The following is a 21,247-nucleotide window of genomic DNA, read 5'->3' as shown; positions in this document are numbered from 1 at the left end:
CATATTTTGAGATATAATATATATAAAAAATGTTTTTGAGAGATTTGATGGTGAAACCGATAAAAGTTGAAAATAGTTTTTTCAAAAGAATGGGAAGCATGTTTTTGCTAATAGCAGCTTTTAAAGCGCTTTTAATTCACCAAACACATTTTTGATCTTTAGTTGTTTGGAACAACAATACCAAACGGGGAAGTTTCCTCATTACGCCCGAGTCGATTCGTGGTATGGTACGAACGAAATGAATTTTAAGCCTTCTTCGATGTATATAGCTGAAGATCTAGCACAGAAGACTTAGAACATACTTGAGATGAGACCCCAAGTCTAGATTATTAAAAAAAATTGTCTTTGTTCCTGTTTCGATTTATAGCAGAAGTATATAATCTATTGATCTCGAACAAGATCAAATTCTTGTCCTTGGGTTTTAAAAATCAAAAGTATACTATGAATTAACTAAAAATTCCCTTAGCAGTTCTTAAAATCAGTTCGCTCGGAGGAGTACTCAGTAAATTTAACAATTTCCCGAGTACTCGTTTCAGCATCCGAATCTCGTTTGAGTCAACCGATTTCTGAGTTTCAGAACGTTTGGCATATTTTTTTATTTCACATAGATGTATAGTTTGTTTGGCACTCGGCAGCATTTCTTATTGCAAAAACGAGTAAACTCTTACTTTGTCATGCATATTACCCTGCTGCTATCTACCTGCCATCTAGCCAAACTATATCACGAAACACACGTTCAATTAACCACGCACACACATATTACAATATGTTGTTATTCTCTCCTTTTTATTGCTACCTAATAAGCCGGGGGACTCTTGTGTACATTTACTTTCTTCTTTTCATTTTTGCCCCAAAAAATAAATACATATTTGTATTTTCTTATATGATCCTCGGAGAAAATGGTCCACAAATCTCCCTTGTATGTATTTCGTATTCTAAAGCATTTGTACTATTCAGTTACGGAAACTTATCTCCATCCATCGTTGAACGGGATACACCAGCCGCAATGTTTCATTGCGGTTTGCGGCAGAGAACTACCACAATGAAACATTGCGGCTGGTATATCCCGGCCAACGTTGGCTCCTGAAAATTTCCCTTCAGTTATTTACAGTTTTACAATAATAGATACTTGAACTGACTGTTTATTATACTGCCTGGTAGAGAATACAGATACATCTAATTAGTACCGAATTAAAACTTTCGAGATTTTTCCTGAATAAAAAGTCAGGATTTTACAGTTATTCTGCCTTGAATTTTGTTCATAATAACCATGACCTTTTTTAACAGACAACATATAGTTCTGCTCACTTGATTCTCATCCAAACAACCAAGCCTCCTTGGTTAAGAAGTAGATGAGCATTCTGTTCTCTGCCCTGTTGTACATAGAAGAATAGTCAAGGTACCATATAGGGCTGAAATTCTGAAAATGCTAGGATTAGAAATGTATGCAATTAGCATGTAGATTACAACACCTGTTAAACTCCCCATATGGAGCTAACAAAGCTAGGATTAGAAATGTATGCAATTAGCATGTAAATGACAACACCTCTCTCAGTGTGTGTGTGTGTGTGTGAGCGCGTGCAGATGGTGGTGAAAAGGAAACGGTGCAGTGGCTTCATATTTAGAAATATTAACTTGCAGCTAAATGGGAACCAATTTTTTAAAATAGAATATATTTGGCCATAGTAAACTCCTCAGTCCTCGGTAAGATTTCAACACTGTATCAGTGACAATCCACGATGAAAGCTATGTGTTATGGCAGTAATCAAATAATAGTCTCGTGATTTCAAAATCGCCTAAAACAATCAGGAAAAAATTGAATTTCCTGCTACAGTTTGAAAACCAGACAAGCAAAAAGATAGAGTGGAGTTTTTCCACAAACATCTAGACTTTGGTCAGTAGTCGAAACATGCTGGACATAGACGCTTGCCCTACAAACATGTTTGGCAACTAAGACGAGGATAAAGTTTGATATGCTTTTCCACAGGAGACTTCATTTTCACTTTGTCAGTTAAGAAGACAGACTAGCAGGTTATCATAAATCCCTGTTATGCCCGCTTTCGGCCATGGGCCCTAAACAGGTCCCTGTGGGTGCACTAAATAGCTGGACTCTTGTGTGTGGGCTAGAACCATGGATTTATATGACTTGGGCCGGCACATGCGGGCTGGGCTCGCAACATGCGAGCTGGGCTCATGACATGAGAGCTGGGCTCAAACATGCGAGCTGGGCTCAAGTGAGGACATGCGAGCTGGGCTCACACATGTAAGGTGAGCTCATATTTGTCATTTGGGCTCAGGTACCTTCATGCGAGGTGGGCTTAGCTGCCCATACGCGGGCTGAGCTCATGAGCCCACATCTTATAGAAACAGAGGTAATATTATATTTATTGTTTGAAGGCGGTGCGGGCCGAGGTGACCAGGCCGGCCCGCATCGAAAGACTTTGTGTACAACATGGAAAGTGACTCATAGATGACTGAGTTGCTCGTAGATTTCGGGGTCGACACGGGTTGTTCCTACAATCACGGGAAGGATTGCGGAGATGCCGCGAGATTGTAGGAAGCGTGTGGAGCCGATCGAGATTTACGTGACTAATTGGCTGAAGGCCTGACTTTATCGTGGGCTTGGGCTGCACGGGCTGAAGAGTCCTAACCCTAGCCTACGTGACTTGTTCCCCAAGAACTACGTAAGGCTTGATCCCTATAAATAGGGTACGTAGGCACTTGTATGAGACATGAGTCGACACTTGACAGAGAATAACAAACCCTATTCTTTCTTAAGGAGTCCACATACAAGCTCAGCCACCACCAAACAACCTTCCTCCGCCCTCAAACACCGTCCTTGATCTTTGTTCCGCCCATTAACCTCCACAACATTGTTATACGAAATTCTCCCTATAACATTTGGCGCTAGAAGGAGGGGCACGTTCATCTTAGGGAGAAAGATGACCAAAGAAAGCAAGCAAGCAACGACACCAGGGAGCGGAGGCAAGAAGGACCCTACTTTCGAACACACGCCCCCAGAGAATCAGACGCCACCTCCACCAATTGCAACCGTGGACGGGCAGGCTGTGATGACGTATCTCGAAGGGCTGGCCGATCAGATGAATCAGATCAACGCCCGAATGTCAAAGGTAGAAAGAAGCTCGGTCCGGAACGCCAAGCGTAAGGCACGCCGCCTCAAGGTCTCACAGCGTAGCTGGAAGGGCAAAGGCCCTCAGAAGAAGCTGATCCACGATTTTGATGACGTGGCAACCGAGACCAAACAGAAGAAAGAAACATCACGCGAAAAGGAAGATATACCCCGAGGCCATGATGAGCGGGGCAGCCAAATCTCTACGAGATCGGGGCCGAAGCCAGCTTCATCTGAGGCAAGGTCAACTAGCGTGCTAGACCGAGTGGGTAGAAAACTAAGCGAACATGACCTCAGGCTCAAATTGGAGAATAGTAAGAAGGAGAGAGAAGAGAAAGAGCCCGTGGATAAAAGAGGCTCGAAAAGGGAACGGGCAACGACCCCTCCGGAAAGACGTCAACACACCTCACCCAGAAGGGAGGAGCGACATAGACGCAGATACAATCGTGAAGAGGAGTCGCAGGACCGAGCTGGAGGAGGGGAACGCCGCGAACGACCTCAGGGCTCACATCATTCGAGTAATGCGGGAGGTGACAGAGAAGGAGAAGTTGTTAGAGTAAGGGACCTGAGAAGGATCTTAGATGAGATGGAGCAAGAGAAGAGAGGGCCCCCTGCTTCGGCTGCCCCCTCTCCGTTTACGGCTGCTATCCGATCATCCCCCCTACCTCGGGTGTTTAGGCACAACCCCGACCTTCTATTCAACGGCGAAGCCGACCCGGCGGAGTACCTTATTCAATTTAACACTGAGATGGAAGTCTATCAGGTGCCGGAGATGACCCGTTGCAGACTCTTCGCGGCATCACTCAGAGGTAGTGCCCAACAATGGTTCTCCAAGTTGGGACCGGCTAGCATAAGAACGTGGAGGCAATTGGAGGACTTGTTCGTCAGACAATTTCAGTCGACCCTCCACTATTCGCCTCCTGTGGCCACGTTAGCCAACATCAAGCAAAGGGAGGGGGAGCCCTTGGCAGAATACTTTCGTCGGTTCAACGCCGAGGTCCCCAAGGTGAGAGGAGCCAGTGAGGAGACCATCAAAAATTTCTTGATAGCAGGGCTGAAAGAAGGATCGAAATTTTGGAAGAGCCTCCAAGCGAGTGAGCCGAGGACCTTGGCCGAGTTCTATGAGCAAGCCGAACCCTTCAAGAGGGTAGAGAAATCGATGAGAGAGCTGAAAATCAGCGAAAGCTATCGAGACAAGAGGGACCGATCCTCAAGCCCTGACGAAAGGAGGAAGACATATCGGCGTAGTTCGAGCCCGAAAAAGTCTGCCCGTGGCAAAGAGACCACAAAAGATTCGGGGAGGCCTTATACAAGCAAATGGCAGACACACACCCCTCTGGTAGCCTCTATCGACCACATATATGCTACATATGTTGGGAAGGGGGTATTCAGGAAGGCAACTCCTCTCACAGACTACAATAAAAGAGATACTTCGAAGTATTGTGCATACCATGAGGCCACCGGACACGATACAGCTGATTGTAGACAACTAAAGGATGAGATCGAGACTTTGATTAGACAAGGGAAGCTTACGGAGTGGGTTGTCAAGGAGGTTCGAAGACACAGGACGGATTATCATACCGTCCCTCCTCCACCCCCAGAAGACAAAGAAAGGGTCCCTCGGGCTGGTAGTATTCATATTATTCTAGGCGGGTCTCACATTGGTGGAGACAGCCGGAAGGCGATGGACAGATATGCCCGGGAAGCAAAGGACAAGCCGCTCACCAACGTCAATCATCTAAGCCAAAGGCCCCCGGAGCTCTTTGAAAGGGAGGTCGATGATATCGTATTTAAAGAGAATTATGCAAAATGGGTGCATTACCCTCATACCGATGCCCTAGTCATAAAAATGAAGATTGGGACGGTGAATGTTCACCGAGCAATGGTGGACACCGGGAGCTCGGCTGATGTTTTGACTTATGATGCCTACAAAAAACTGGGATTATTGGATAGAGAATTAACCTCAACAGGTGGGCACCTGTACGGGTTCACGGGAGACTCGATCGGAGTGAAAGGGACAATTCGGCTCCCGGTGACCATAGGAGAGGAGCCTCATGTGGCCACCCAGATCGCTATGTTTACAGTCGTAGACCAGCCTTGTGCCTACAATGTTATAGTGGGCAGACCCCTTATGAGGGCAATGAGGATGGTGACCTCGATCCATCATATGACGATAAAATTCCCAACCCCCACGGGGGTAGGCATCTTGAAGAGCTGTCAATACGAATCCAGGGTCTGCTACAACCAGGCACTCAAAGCGGCCGAGTCAAGAAATGCCTCAAGGGAGGTAGCTGAAGCAGGTGAGTGCGACATCCCCATGGAAGAGGCAGAGGGCAGGAAAAGAATACGTCCTGAGGGCCACGAGACTTGTAATTTGATTTCAATTGAGGAGTTGCCCGAGAACTACTTCGAGCACATGGGAATTCATGTGGAACCACGCCCAGGGGCCTTACTAATGGAAGCATCTCAGCCCATCATGTTGATACAAGAGGGGATTGTAGAGGAAGCAAGTGATGAAGAAGAGAGCCCAGAACAAATCACTGCAACACTTAGGAGAGGGAAGTGGACACGCAAAGAAACAACAATCACTATGGACCCATCCGACGGAATCACTCGAACTGTAACTGCGACCTCTGAACGCTTGATAAACCCGACCCAAGCTCACCAAACCAAGCTCAAGGATGCGGAAGGTTTGGCAATCACGGAAATGGAAAAAACTAGCGAGGCTCGAGCAGATCTAGACCCGAGAATGCCCTCAATGGTCGAGAGGGCCGGGGCCGCAGAGGACACAATCCCGATCTTGGTAGACCCAAATGATCCCTCCAAGGTACTCAGAATAGGCTCTAACCTAAGTCCTGACTTGAGAGAGGATCTAGCCCGCTTCCTAAGGGAGAATTTGGATGTCTTTGCATGGTCACACTCCGATATGATAGGGATTGACCCAAATGACATATGCCACCGGCTCAACTTGGACCCGAAAAAGAAGGGGGTTAGGCAAAAGAGACGGCCGATTAGTGGAGAGAGGGCAGAGGCCCTCAGAGAAGAAGTGGATAGATTAATGGAGGCAGGACTTGTGAGAGAAGCCTTCTACCCCGTGTGGCTGGCCAACCCTGTGCTTGTCAAGAAGCCCAATGGCAAGTGGAGGACATGTGTAGACTTCACCGACCTGAACAAAGCTTGCCCGAAGGACAGCTTTCCTCTACCCCGAATCGACCAGCTGGTTAATTCCACGGCTGGGCACGCGCTGCTTAGTTTTATGGATGCTTATTCAGGATATAACCAAATCCCCATGTATGGGCCAGATCAGGAGCACACCTCCTTTATTACTGATCGGGGCCTTTACTGTTACATCGGGATGCCCTTCGGGCTCCTTAATGCGGGGGCAACCTATCAGAGGCTGGTGAATAAGATGTTCAAACATCAATTGGGGAAGACTATGGAGGCCTATGTAGACGACATGCTGGTGAAATCGAAAGAAGCGAGGGATCATGTCCGCCACCTGGCAGAAATGTTCCAGATACTAAGGGAGTACAGAATGAAACTCAACCCCCAGAAATGCGTGTTTGGGGTTGAATCGGGGAAGTTTTTGGGATTTATTGTCAACCATAGAGGCATTGAGGCCAACCCAGCCAAGATACAAGCCTTACTCGAGATGAGATCCCCTCGACGGGTGAAGGATGTTCAAAGCTTAACGGGACGAGTGGCTGCCTTAAACCGATTCGTCTCAAAATCCTCCGATAAATGCCAAGAGTTCTTCAAAGCAATCAAAGGAGTGGGGAGGAACTTTAAGTGGACCGAAGAATGTGAGGAAGCCTTTCAGAACATAAAGAAGCATCTCAGTAGCCCTCCCATGTTGTCCAACCCAAAAGCAGGAGAAACTTTGATCCTATACTTGGCCGTCTCCGACTTTGCAATAAGTGCAGTATTAGTCCGAGAGGAGGATGGTGTCCAGCTCCCGGTATATTATGTGAGTAAAAGGCTAGCCGATGCCGAGACTCGATACACAAGCCTCGAAAAGCTAGCGTATGCTCTGATTCTGGCCTCCCGAAAACTCAGGCCCTATTTTCAGGCACATAAGATAGAAGTGCGAACCTCCTACCCCCTCAGACAAGTGATGCATAGACCAGAATCTTCTGGTCGAATGTTGAAGTGGACGGTTGAGCTCGGCCAATTCGAGGTGGATTATAAGCCAAGGACTGTGATCAAAGGCCAAGCCCTGGCCGATTTTGTGCTAGAATTTCCCCCTCATCAAGAAGTGGAGCCGGGAGCCCTTATTGTTATACCTAGCACAGAAGAAGTTGGACTGGAAAGACAAAATAGTGCCCCATGGTGGAGCCTATATGTGGATGGTGCCTCTAACGGTGATGGAGCAGGAGCTGGAATCGAGCTAATCAGCCCAGAGGCTCACAAAATCAGACATGCGACCCATCTGGCCTTTCATGCAACCAACAATGATGCTGAGTATGAGGCCCTGATCAACGGTCTCAAGCTAGCTTTGGAAATGAAGGTCGAGAATTTGAATGTATTTAGCGACTCCATGATTGTGGTCTATCAGATAAATGGGGGGTATCAAGCTAAGGGGCCGAGAACAGAGCTTTACCTGAAGTGCGCACAGAGGATAATCGCCAGATTCAACGAGGTGAGGCTGGAACTAATCCCGCGTGGACAGAATGAAGGCGCGGACGAGCTAGCTAAGCTCGGCTCACGCCGCGAGAGCACTTTGCTAGGGACCGTGCCCCTTGATATACAGAGGCAACCTAGTGTGCCCGAGCACGAGGTGAGCAGCCTCAATAATGAGTTCGGCCCCACGTGGATGACATCTATTCTAGCATACATAAGAGAAGGTTCACTTCCGGATGAAAAGAACGAGGCAAGGAGAATAAAATACAAAGCAGCCCGCTATGTGATATACGACGAGATTCTATACAGAAGAGGGTTCAGTGTTCCTCTTCTCAAATGCATACATGGGGAGGAATGCAACTACATCCTAAGGGAAGTACACGAGGGTATTTGTGGCAATCACTCGGGGGGTAGCTCTCTAGCTCAGAAAATCCTCCGTCAAGGCTACTACTGGCCAACGCTGAAAAAGGACGCCTTTGAATTCTCCCGAGCTTGTGATAAGTGTCAGCGATATGCCAATTATTACAACAACCCCGTGGCCTCTCTCACATCCCTCATGAGCCCCTGGCCCTTCTCCATGTGGGGAATTGATCTGATTGGGGAACTCCCGAAGGCCAGGGGAGGCGTCAAGTATGCGGTAGTTGCGGTAGACTATTTCACTAAGTGGGCAGAGGCTGAGCCCCTAGCCACTATCACATCGAGAAAGCTCAGGGAGTTTGTATACAGGGCTATTGTATGTCGCTATGGCATCCCTTACAAGCTGATATCTGACAATGGGAAACAATTTGATAGCAAGGAGATGCGAGAGTTTTGTGAGCAGCTGGGGATTCAGAAGAGCTTTAGCGCAGTCTGCCACCCCCAGAGTAACGGGCAGACAGAGGCGGTAAATAAAATCATTAAGCATACCTTAAAGGCAAAGCTTGAAGAGAAGAAAGGAGCATGGCCAGAAGAACTCGCCCAGGTCCTATGGTCTTACAACACTACACCCCGAACCACAACTGGAGAGACCCCTTTCTCTTTGGTGTATGGGTGTGAAGCTATGGTGCCCGTTGAAGTGGGAGCAGGATCTTTTCGAAGGGACAACTATGACTCAGAGGCAAACGAGGTCAATCATCGGCTCTATTTGGATATGATCGAAGAAACTCGAGAAGAGGCTCAGATCAGGATTGCGGCATATCAGCAGAGGACAGCTAGGCATTACAACAGTAAGGTTCGAGCCCGAACTTTCAAGGTGGGAGATTTAGTTCTGCGCCGGGTCATGCCAAATACCAAGGTGGTGAGTCACGGAGTCTTGGGAGCAAATTGGGAAGGCCCTTATAAGATAAAATCGGTGCTCTGGGAGGGAACCTACCACCTCAATGATATGCAAGACAAGCTGATCCCAAGAGCCTGGAACGCGGAACACCTTCGCAAGTATTATCAGTAATATTATTCTTTTCAGACTTAGTATTATCTTCAAATATTCCTAAGTCTCGGGGGGTAGTGCCATATAGGTGCCTCCCTGAGACCACAAGCATGTATTCCTTTCACTTCCCATTATCTATGAATAAACGATTGATCTCTATTTGTGCACTTGATATTTTAACTTCTGTTAATAGATTAAATACCCAGCAGGGGACCCCATCCTTGGGAACCCATGCGAGGACAGAACAGTTGTTTTATTAACATGTTAAATCAAGCTGGGCCCCGACCCGCTTGATGCCAAGAACATGAAACGAGCCGGGCCATGGCCCGCTTAGGTAAATACGAACACATAGTAGATAAAAGATGTGGATAGAGATATAGGCTCGCGATGCGAACCCATACCCTGGCCCTCAAAACCATAAATGCGACTCAGGGGGCCCAGCCCTCCATCAAACATACTCAAAGTCGCATGATGCGAGGAGAAGACACATACGAGCTCCTAGTGCGAGCACACCTACAACACCTGCGAGTCGATGCGGGCTTGCTCCACTTGGCATTCTCTTTCAATGGTTGTTTGATTGAACAAATGACACGAGCTGAATAAATTGGGCTCGTAGTGAAGGGGTAACGCTCGCCATAAGCGGCCAGAGTTATGATTACTTTTTGGTCAGTAGAAGCATGGTAAAAAAAAAAAACAGCTAGCACCGTAAAGACATACGCGGGCACAAAAAACTTAGACATTTTATACAAACAAAAGTTAAATAAGTTATGCCCCGAGGCAGAATATTTCAAATACAAGCGCGAGGCGAGAGGGGTGCCCGCTTACCCAGTCAAAAGTCTAGTTCTAATCAAAATTACATTAAGGGTTATCAGCCTCTGCTCCCTCACGATTTTCACCAGCGACCTGGGCCTTCTCGGCCGCGAGCCTAGCCTCCTCAGCAATTTGGGCATCCCTCTCCATCTCCAGCTTCAACTTGTCAGCATGCCTCGCTGTGCTCGCACCCAGAGCCGCCCAATCGAAGTCAGGAACCTTCTTCATAAAGACTTTCATGAAATTCCTGGCCCCCAGGTTCCTAGCATCAGCGAGGGCGGCCTCATGGCCCTCGGTCAGGGCAGAAACTGATCCCTCCAGCTCAAGCACCCTCTCCTCGAGGGCATCCTTCTCCTTCTTACATGCCTCAGCAGCCAGGTCATGAGCCTCCTTCTGCTCCCTTAGGGCCTTGTCGTGAGCAGCGTTCAGATTAACTATCTTCTGATTATAGTTGTTCACCAGCGTAACTTTCTCTTGCCCGTGCTCAGCGACCTTACTCTGAAGGGACTTGACTTTAGCCTCGAGCTTTGTGTTGGTCTGGCTGAGGGCTCGCATCTCTCGAGCCTTAGATAACTGACGATAGTATACTTCGGCCGCGGCTCGGGAGAGTGCATCCTGGTTAACCTCGAGAGCAGAAGAAGACCAATCCTTTAAATCCTGCTCGCTGATGTGACCTTGGGCGAGCCGGCCGAATGTGGTCGCAACCGCATTGGCAGAAGAAGAAGAGGGAAGAGGAGCATCAGAGGGAGCAGCTTTCTTTGGCTCAGGCTCGCCAGTTTTTCCTTCTTTACCTCTATGCCTCTTTAGTCGAGGAGAGGGCCCTGAATCCTTGAGATGCTCGGAGAGAGTAGTCATGCGGGCCGGAGGATTGGCCTGAGATCGAGCCCTTGTGCTCGCAGCTGCGGGCTGAACTGGGCCCGAGGCCGCAGCCTGCTCAGCCTCTTCCATGAAGGGGATAGGGGAGATGGCCATTTCTGAAAAAGAAAACAACAAAGCAATAGATTAGTCACAGCATGATGCAAAGGAAAGAAGTAATGTGAGCAGGTGAAAAATACGGAGAATTAAAGTGCGATGTGAAACTAGATGCATGCAGGAAAAGTGAGCACACGAGCTCGCGCATGCGAGCATCCAGGCCCGGACGTGCGGGCCCAATATTCTTACCTTTTCTGGATCTCTTCCTAGATTTCTTCTGAGGAGTCAGCCTCACTCCTTCCTTCAAAAACCCACATGCGACCAGATTGGAGGTCGTTATGAGTTTTCGGATGTCCCGGTCCGCCTTGGGAAGATTTAGAAGACTGTCCGCGTTTATCTTTTCCTGTCCCACAAGGACAGTACGAGGCGGGGTGGCTGGAGATGAAAGGAATTCTTGTTATAAGGAAATGAGCTATGGTAGAAGAGACAAGAGCGGGCAGGAGAAAACTTACATGGATTATAATAAAAATGAGTCTGGACTCGAGGCACCTCGTGGATATAGAAGTAAGGGCTTTTCCACTTCCCTGAGTTGCTCGGCCCGTTGTGGATGAGGTTCTTCTTGTTGAAGCACGGCCAGACAGAGAAGTAGAAATATCCAAAGTCGTTAGGAGAATGCTTCAAATGGAGGAAGTAACCCAGCTGCCTCGCGGTTAGAGAAGGGTACCCGCATTTGTGGTACATGATGTACAATGCGAGGGCGGCCCGGTATCCGTTTGGATTGATCTGAAGGGGTGCGAGCTGGAAGTACTCGCAAACATCTTTGATGAAGGGATGAAGAGGAGAGGAGATTCCCAGCCTTAATAGGAAGGTGGACAAGACCATGCGAGGCACCCTGCCTCCATTCTCCGAGTGATTGAATCTATAACATCTCATATGAGGTAGGGGCAAGACAATATGGCCCTCGAGCTGAAACTGCTCAATGTGCTCGGCCAGATGTTTCTGAGTCAGCGAGGTAGGAAGGTCGCGGCAAGCGAGCACCTTAACCTCCTCGTTTGCAGTTGAGCTCTCCTCCCCATCAGGAATGATCTGCCTTTTGAAAACAATCTCACCCTCGAGCTCGGGCTGGGCAGGAGGCACATAAGGCTCAGGAGAGGCCGCGGGGGCATAATTATAGTTACAAATCTTGTACTGACTTGTAACATCTGCCACCTCCTCGCTCTGAGGAGAGTCATAGGACCAATGCGAGCCGTCCTCTTCACCCTCGAGTCCCAGGATGGGATATTCAGCAGCCACAGGCTCTTTTCCTTTCTTCCTGGTGTCATAGTATGCACTCCCCAGGTCGCTGTCAGTTGATTCTGAGTCAAGGTGAATGGGGTCGAGGTGGTTAGCTGCTGCTTGCCTCAGACGGGCTGCCCTCTCTTCAGCCATTTCTCTTAAAATCTCCTCGGCTCGGTCTTTATCCAAGGGAGCAGGCTCGCGGTTTAACAGCTCTTCTACCCCAAGGGAGGCTGGAATATGAGAGAGGTCCACGGGCCTATTTCTCCAATTATATATATTCTTCTCCCTGGTAAAATCCTCGGGGTTCGGGTCGAGGTGAATATCAAGCGAGCCGGATCCAGCTGCTCGCATCGAGTTCTCAACTTTGGCAATGTTCAAAGCCCCTTGAGGGGTGATAGCCGAGCCGGGAGAGATAGGTTGGCTAAGACGACCAGAAAGAGAGGTCAGCTCGCGTTGGAAGTCCTTGGAGCCTCGCTGCTCAGGAGGGTATTGGTTTAATGGAGATGGAGTAGCTAAAGAGCAAGCCGGGCTAGCAGAGGTGCGAGCCGGGCTCGAGGAAGAGCGAGATGATCCATAGGAGCGGGCTGAAGACGCACTCGACATCTGTAAAAGATGGTGAAAATTAGTGTGTGGCCCTAAAAAGAAAACAAAAAAAAAGTATGGGATCGCACCTAAGTGTCCTCACATCTCACACGGGATCGCACCTAAGTATCTAAACGAGCGAAAGGGCTCGCATCGCGCGTTGTGGTTGTGTGTGAACTCGTATCGAACATGTGGTGTGTGCTCGCATGGTGTGCGTGAATAAAGCATGAATAAAGAACGGGCTCGAATCGAAGAGTACCTGTGGGAGAGGTGTATGAAGATCCTGATGAATCTGGTCCCGGAGAATATCGCCGCCGGTAGACGGTTCTTGTTGAAATGATAATCTTCGCCGTGGTAGATCCTTGAGCAAATTGAGCAGCAATTCAGGAAGTGTTTTTGAAAATGTGAGAAATGAATTGAAATCTCACATATTTATAGGAGATAGGAGAGAGAAAGGAGGAGGCGACACGTGTCGTCATCTCATAAGATGACACGAATCCCCACGCCAGCTGTCCAACGGCTGTCAAAATGAATGCAAAGATGAAAGGCATGCGAGGCGAGACACGCGAGACGGCTTGGTGCGGCCTGGTGGGCTCACACTTGCGAGGCCATAAAAAGATTAGAAAATACCTAGCCTCAAGATGCGACCAGGAATTTCGGGGGGTAGTTGTTATGCCCGCTTTCGGCCATGGGCCCTAAACAGGTCCCTGTGGGTGCACTAAATAGCTGGACTCTTGTGTGTGGGCTAGAACCATGGATTTATATGACTTGGGCCGGCACATGCGGGCTGGGCTCGCAACATGCGAGCTGGGCTCATGACATGAGAGCTGGGCTCAAACATGCGAGCTGGGCTCAAGTGAGGACATGCGAGCTGGGCTCACACATGTAAGGTGAGCTCATATTTGTCATTTGGGCTCAGGTACCTTCATGCGAGGTGGGCTTAGCTGCCCATACGCGGGCTGAGCTCATGAGCCCACATCTTATAGAAACAGAGGTAATATTATATTTATTGTTTGAAGGCGGTGCGGGCCGAGGTGACCAGGCCGGCCCGCATCGAAAGACTTTGTGTACAACATGGAAAGTGACTCATAGATGACTGAGTTGCTCGTAGATTTCGGGGTCGACACGGGTTGTTCCTACAATCACGGGAAGGATTGCGGAGATGCCGCGAGATTGTAGGAAGCGTGTGGAGCCGATCGAGATTTACGTGACTAATTGGCTGAAGGCCTGACTTTATCGTGGGCTTGGGCTGCACGGGCTGAAGAGTCCTAACCCTAGCCTACGTGACTTGTTCCCCAAGAACTACGTAAGGCTTGATCCCTATAAATAGGGTACGTAGGCACTTGTATGAGACATGAGTCGACACTTGACAGAGAATAACAAACCCTATTCTTTCTTAAGGAGTCCACATACAAGCTCAGCCACCACCAAACAACCTTCCTCCGCCCTCAAACACCGTCCTTGATCTTTGTTCCGCCCATTAATCTCCACAACATTGTTATACGAAATTCTCCCTATAACAATCCCTATAGTTTTGTAGTAAGTAGCAAAGCCAGGTAGTTCCTAAACGATGTTGGCAGAAATTTTATGTTAGGAAGTTAACTGTGTGCTCTTAAACAAACAGGTGAGTTGTGAGGAGGAACCGGAATAAAAACTAAGAAAAATAAGGCTAAAAGCAATCTAACAACCTGCCACTTGAATTTGAAAGTCGTAGTACCTCAATGCAGAAGTTTTGCAGAAATGTAACCAAAACATCAACTATAGATTACCAATCTATCATGTTGGATTTTCTCTTTAAGAGTATATACGATCTAATCTAGGTAGACAAGGCTAGAGATAGGGTAAGGAGAGCTCAATAGATCCCCCAGTTCTTTGGCCATTTTATACTATTAAACTGTATATAAATAATTGAATATTATAGCCACATAATAGTTTCAAGATTTTTGTTAATTGGGTGCTCCAGAATATTAGTCAATTATTTCAGATTCATCCTTGTTTTTCATTAGTATGGTCAAATCACCCGTAACCGTAACATGAAACATTGTTACTCTTTCAGAGGTCAGTGAAGTTTTATCTTATCCTTGACAAAAGATAGTATTTCTAAAAATTTGACTGCGCCACCAGAAGTATTATTAGCACTCAGCAATCCAAAATTTTACCAGTTAAAGATACTGAAGACCAAAAAAGTATTAATGACCATATCCTTTAGAGAAAGAATGTTAAAAATAACAATTTTTTGGTGCAAATGGCTGAAAATACCCATTCTGGAAGTGGATGGCTGAAAATACCGTTTTGGATACGCATTTGCTATTTGGGTATCCTGTTTTGTACTAGATACGCATTTGTCAAATGGGTATCCAATTTTTTTTTTTTTAAGATACGCATTTGACAAATGCGTATCCCAATGGTAATACCCAAACTACAAATGCGTATCTTTAGTAATTTTTTTGGATACCCAATTCTCAAATGCGTATTACACTTACCCAATTACAAAATGCGTAACCAAAACGGTATTTTCAGCCATGTGTTGTAAAAATGGGTATTTTCAGTCATTGCACCCAAAAAATGGGTATTTTTAAACATCGAAGCGGACACCATTATGAACTACCACAAGTTCATAAACAGTGTACAGAATGTGATTATTAAAGACACAGAAATAAGTTAGATAAAGTTTAAGTTAGATAATTTGGATACGACCATGCCAGCAGAATTATTATTAGCATTCAGCAATTCACAATTTCACACCAGTTCAAGATATTTAAGACTAAAAAAGTATTGATGACCGTATCCTCTAGAACCGGACACCATTCTGAACTACCACAAATCATATACAGTGTACAGAATTTGATTAGTTAAGACATAAAAATTTAAGATAATAGGTAATCTCAAGTTGAAGGGCAGAAGTCATACCTCTAAGAGATTTTTCAAAATTTTGTAGCTGCAACAGAAAACCAGAATTTGGAGATGCTATAGCTCGCTTACTCTTTACATGCTGCAAAGCTTCTGAATAGCTCATTCCATGCTTCTTTATTAGATAAGCAACAACAATTGTCACACTGCAGTATTGAAATTATGCTGGCCTTTACTTGCAGATATAGTCACCCGCTCTCAGAATAAGAGAGAGAAAAAGATCACCCCAGAATTTACTACCATTTGATATTAACCTTGAAAAAAATCCTAATACCATGATTTTGTTTCTCTAGACTGTGCGGGAAGATTATGCATGGGTGTCCTACTTTTAGGTGATCACAAGGATATTGACAATGCAAAATTTATGTTGTATTGCTGTTGTGTGATATATTTTGCAAAACTAAATACAGGTATCATAAAAGAAAAGGTGAGAGTTGAGGCATTAATATACCACCTTCTGGATCTTCCTACAAAGCAATGAACCAAAACGTTACCACCCATTTCTTTAGCTTCATCAATAAAGCCAATGCAGTCATCAAAATACTGAGCTATGTTTACGTCATGTCGATCCTGGACTGACATTAGCATAAAGTGAAAAAGAAAGTAAATATTATAAACGAATAAAATAAATCTTCTGTGCTCAAGAATCGATTGTGAAAGCTTAGTAAATATGAATTCTGTCAACCATTCAACCTTCATAAAACATTAGATGATTCTACTTTCAAATGTCATTTAACAAACATTTGAAGATAATGCTTTCTATGTTTCAGAATATAAGCCTTCTTGTCTTCCAAAACAAAGAGCAAATGGCTCATCTATTTTGGATACATTTGTACTATACAAGAAAAAAAATAACTATAAAGGCGAGGCAGCAACCATGCATATAAAAGTATAAGAAAAATATTATTTGGGAGAGAGCATAAGAATGCACAACTATGTACTTTAGTCTATGTAATATTTATCTTAGGGTAAAAATAATGTGTACCAAATTTCGCGACAACATCTAAAGTCTAAACAACAGAAATATTGCATAAGATATTATATTTCTTCTTTTTTTTCTTCAAGATACACAGTTATAAATTCTCATCACAAGTAACAATCAGATATTATGACCAGAAACAGATTACTCTTATTTAAGAAATGAAATACTATTTGGAAGAAGTCAAAGTACCTACCATCAACAGTTCTGTACTTAAAGTCATCTGGATAAGAAGGAGGCATCGAACCAGCCACAGTTAAAATGTGTGTGACATTCAAGCTTTTCAAAGCACTCCTATTATTTGCAGCACCAATAGAACCCAAGTAGAGACCCTAAAATTCTAAAAAGTAACGAAAAATTGCAAAATATTGAACACCGTAACCATGATGATATACTGTCTGCAAAGTTCTCTTTACCTCTTCGATTTAATCTGGAACATCCCCTCTTGTTCGTTTTGCCGCATCTAATGCTCTCAGGAGTAATGCAATTGGTTCCCTGTAGGCTTCATCAAGCTCATCCATTGTTCCTAAGTTTCTGATTGTACTTCGATAATTATGATAACAATCTTAGAAACCAATGCATCTGTACAACAAGACCTTGTCACAGATAAACAAGGGTCAGAGAAAGCAAAAACTCCAGAGATGCGTGACTTAGAGAAGGATTGCCATATAGTAGGGTTCACATGTATTTGTTTATTCATACAATCACCAAATTTGAAATGCATCACAGCCAACATCCAATTGTAAAAAAGCAAACACGAAGCATTGTAGACAAATTTATAATACCTGCCTGACTTCATTGATAAGGCAAGATATCACAACCTACATTCAGTTCATATCATTCAACAGGATGTACTGGAACAACCCGAGGAAATACAGTTTAGCTTGTGCTCATAAGTCATAAGTGCAACATACACTCGTAGTATATTGGTTCCACTGATACAACAAACATTCTGTCCACAATTTGTGTAGCTTCCACGAGTCATTCAAATCCAGTAAAACGAAATAGGAGTCATGTTTATGAACTGTATGCTAAGACTTAAGATAGATAACAAAATGCATTGCCGAATCATAGGAGTAACCCCTCAACAACTCAATCTAAGCGTTAGTGAAGAAACAAAGCGAAATTTAGACATACCCTCACATACTACAGCCAGAACTGCTGTTAGCCTTCCAAACATTTGTATTTCATATCCTCGACTCTACCGGAATTCAACGTCTATGAAAGCCTATTCCACAATTGCAAATTGTAATACGAACCGAATTTTATGATTGAATTCTTTACCTACTACTAACGACAGCTTTTAGCTTATGTTTATCTAAGCATGCGGAAATGTACTAAATGTAACATGAGCTGAGTTTAAAATTTAAATTCGCCTTTAATAACGACAGCTTTTAGCTTACGTTTCATGTTAAGTATGCGGAAATGTACTAAATGTAATATGAACCGAGTTTTAAATTTGAATTCCGCAAGTACTAATAACGACAACTTTTAGCTTACTTTTCGTCTAAAATTTGCGGAACTGTACTAAATGTGGTGATTATAAACCATGACCAATGCACATTTACAAGATACTTTGGCAAGCTCGCTTAGGCATCTTATCAAACAGCTGATGGTATTTAGAAAAAAACATCTTTTTAATAAATGATAAAAAAATGCTATTTTACAGAGCCGATTTTTAATTTTTAGAGCGAACAAAGCATAAAAAGACAAAATTACCCTCATACATACACAATAACAACAAAAGAAATAAACAATGTGAGGAGTAATTTCGTTTTTCATGCTTTTTCAGCTCTGAAAATAAAAAATTTGCTTCGAAAACAACACGAGCCATATTTTATATGATTTTAGATTATATACGAGAGATTATACAAGATTTCGCACATAGATACATCTAGAAATTGAGATTTACCTTGATTGGGTTAAATCACCGTTAGTTCCGACCCGAAAACAATTCCCACAAAACGGTTTGGATGTTATTTTTCACCTTCATCGGATCCGAAAACATTTGCTTGGTGTTGAAGCCTAAATAATTATTTTTTAATTTATTACATGCTTAAAATTTATTTAGTAACTTAAATTTTAAATACAATTGTTCTCTTCTTATTTAAATTTTTTTAATTTAAATTTAAATACATAATTATCTTAAATTTTTTGTTTAGATGGGCAAATTAATTTTAATAAAAGAATTTTTTTATGAAACATAATTCTGAACGAGTATATATATCCTGATAAAAAAAATTAGGGGCCAAGGATGATAAATTCTAAAATCTTAGTTTTAACCAACTAAGCTGCACGAATAAGTTTTTAATTGTCATGTTTTTTGAATGAACTTTATTTTTTCGATTTTACTGTGATGGGCTCATGTGCACACATTAAGAAAGTAGGCGGCAAATTTTGATTGGTGATTTTATAATAACCATTGTCATCCTACACAAAAATCCTCATTAATAAAAAATAAACATTTCATTCAAAAATTATGATTAGAGTGGGCACATGACACACTACCTATATTTTTTCTCACCTTATTTTCTCATCATCTTTTTGTTAAAAAAAAAGTTGTTTATGATGGTGTAACATCCCACATCGATAAAAATAAGAGTGTTTGGGACCTTTAAAGATACAAGTCAACAACTAATGTGTACCAAATCGTTAGTTTTTTCGGACTGACCTGTAGTGGGTTGTTGAGTCCGGTACGCATTCGGTTGTGGACTTGGATGTTATAAATGGTATCGGAGTTCTACCCGATCAGAAGTGCAGAGGCACTGTCCGGGTTCCGAACGTGTGTTTGTGAGATCGACGAGGATGTCGATTCTATAAGAGGGGTGTTTGTAACATTTCACATCGATAAAAATAAGAGTGTTTGAGACATTTATAGATACAAGTCAACAACTAATATATAACAAATTACCAACTTTTTCGGATTGACCTGTGATGGGTTGTTGGGTCCAGTAAGCATTCGATTATGGGTTTGTGTGTTACAGATGGTATTAAATGTAAAACAATGGGCCAGCAGGAGTAAACTACCACGATATTGTGGGCTGTCGAAAACTCATAATCAGTGTCATACCGGTCATTTCGCCATTTGAGAATATATCTTTTACTATGCATGTCAGTATGTGTAGAATTTAATTAGATTCCATGTTCATGATTAATTTAGAATCTTAGGAAGATAAGAAAGAAATTACTCCTTACTTTTAGCTTAAGATGACTAGACACTCACTTAAGCTGGGTTTTAAAATACTAAACAAATACTTCAACAAGATGATAAAAGTAAATGTAAGTTTTTTTTAATACTCCCTCCGTCCCTAAAAACGTTTCTTATTTGTGTTGAACACGTTTGTCAATGCACACTGTTAATATATTTCATTTCGTATTAATATTAAATATAAAAAATTTATTGTATTAAAGAACTCATAAATACAAATTCAACAAAAAGGGTAAATATGTATATGTTTGATATTATAGATTAAACGTAAATTAGTAATCGATCGTTTAACATAAACAAGACAAAAGGGGAATAACATTTTGGGATGGAGATAATAAATTTGGAATATGTTTGTTCAATCATCTTAAAGTAGTAAAATTCCAATAAGTGGGAATTGAAAATAGGAGGTGTAACGTGCAGCCAAGTTGAAATTAATCACCAGAATTTCATTAATCTGTGGTTCATCCACGGTTTTGCATATTCCGTCAATTGAATTTTATGTGTCAAAAAAATCAAGCTGCTACAAACATATTTTTTTGATCGAGTAGAGGATATATATAATATATACTATCTCCGTCCCTCTCATTTCTTTACATTTTTTTCAAATTCTTGACACGCATTTTAAGGCAAGTATAAAGTATAGTTTCGGAACTCATTTTTAAAATTTTCCTTTTTTGTATAAAAATTTGTACATTATATTTTTATTTAGAAAAAAAATTAAAACAAAATATATTTAACAACATTTAATAAGAGTAATAAAGTGTGTGTCGAGACTCGTCCCCTAATATAAAAAATTGAGAGGGAAGGATGGAGTATTTGCTATTACTAGACAAAGCAAAATCCAGATTGATTGCTGAATAATCAGAGAATCGTTAATTGACAACTAGACGGAATTGCCAATTATATCATTGTTTCGATTTCGGTCCGATCGATTCACCATTGAATCGATTTATACGAATCAAACGGTTTAACCCGAATTGTGATTATCCCATATTAATGGTTAATTTTTCAATGTCGAAATTATATTTATATAATATAGAGTAAAGTTTTATGGAGTTCATTTTTTAATTGGATTCTTCGGAGTCCATCTATGTTCTGCAAATAAAATATTTTCTAAAACATGTTATCTTACAAAACATATTTTACAAATATAATCATTTCAATAAAATCATGCAAATCTCATATATTTACAAGTACAATATGTATGTTCTGTAACATGAACATTTATATTCTGCAAACTAAGTATGTTTTATAGAATAATATATTTTGCAACGTTATACTTATAAAATCTATGCAATCTGCAAGATTTTTAATAAAATTGTGATATTTGTAGAATATCATTCGAAAAATAATACGTTCTGCAACAATTTAAGTTATATTTTACTTGCAGAACATATATGGACTCCAAGGACT

At 43.0% G+C, this 21,247-nt stretch overlaps 1 protein-coding gene across 1 annotated transcript; it reads right to left on the bottom strand.

The window, feature by feature from the left end:
* Positions 1–1,116: 1,116 nt before the first annotated feature.
* Positions 1,117–18,644, bottom strand: LOC141723926 (dual specificity protein phosphatase 1-like). The gene is made up of 6 exons (XM_074525877.1): positions 18,539–18,644; positions 17,043–17,222; positions 16,823–16,958; positions 16,102–16,222; positions 15,648–15,793; positions 1,117–1,373 (listed from the first exon to the last, which is right to left on the bottom strand). Exons 3-6 carry the CDS (start codon positions 16,866–16,868, stop codon positions 1,342–1,344), a joined length of 345 nt encoding a protein of 114 aa, XP_074381978.1. The 5' UTR covers positions 16,869–16,958; positions 17,043–17,222; positions 18,539–18,644; the 3' UTR covers positions 1,117–1,341.
* Positions 18,645–21,247: the final 2,603 nt, after the last annotated feature.

The sequence above is a fragment of the Apium graveolens genome, chromosome 1, assembly GCF_009905375.1.
Source record: "Apium graveolens cultivar Ventura chromosome 1, ASM990537v1, whole genome shotgun sequence".
Taxonomy (NCBI): Eukaryota; Viridiplantae; Streptophyta; class Magnoliopsida; order Apiales; family Apiaceae; genus Apium; species Apium graveolens.
The sequence above is the reverse complement of the archived record's forward strand: the minus strand, read 5'-3'. Positions and strand labels throughout refer to the sequence as shown.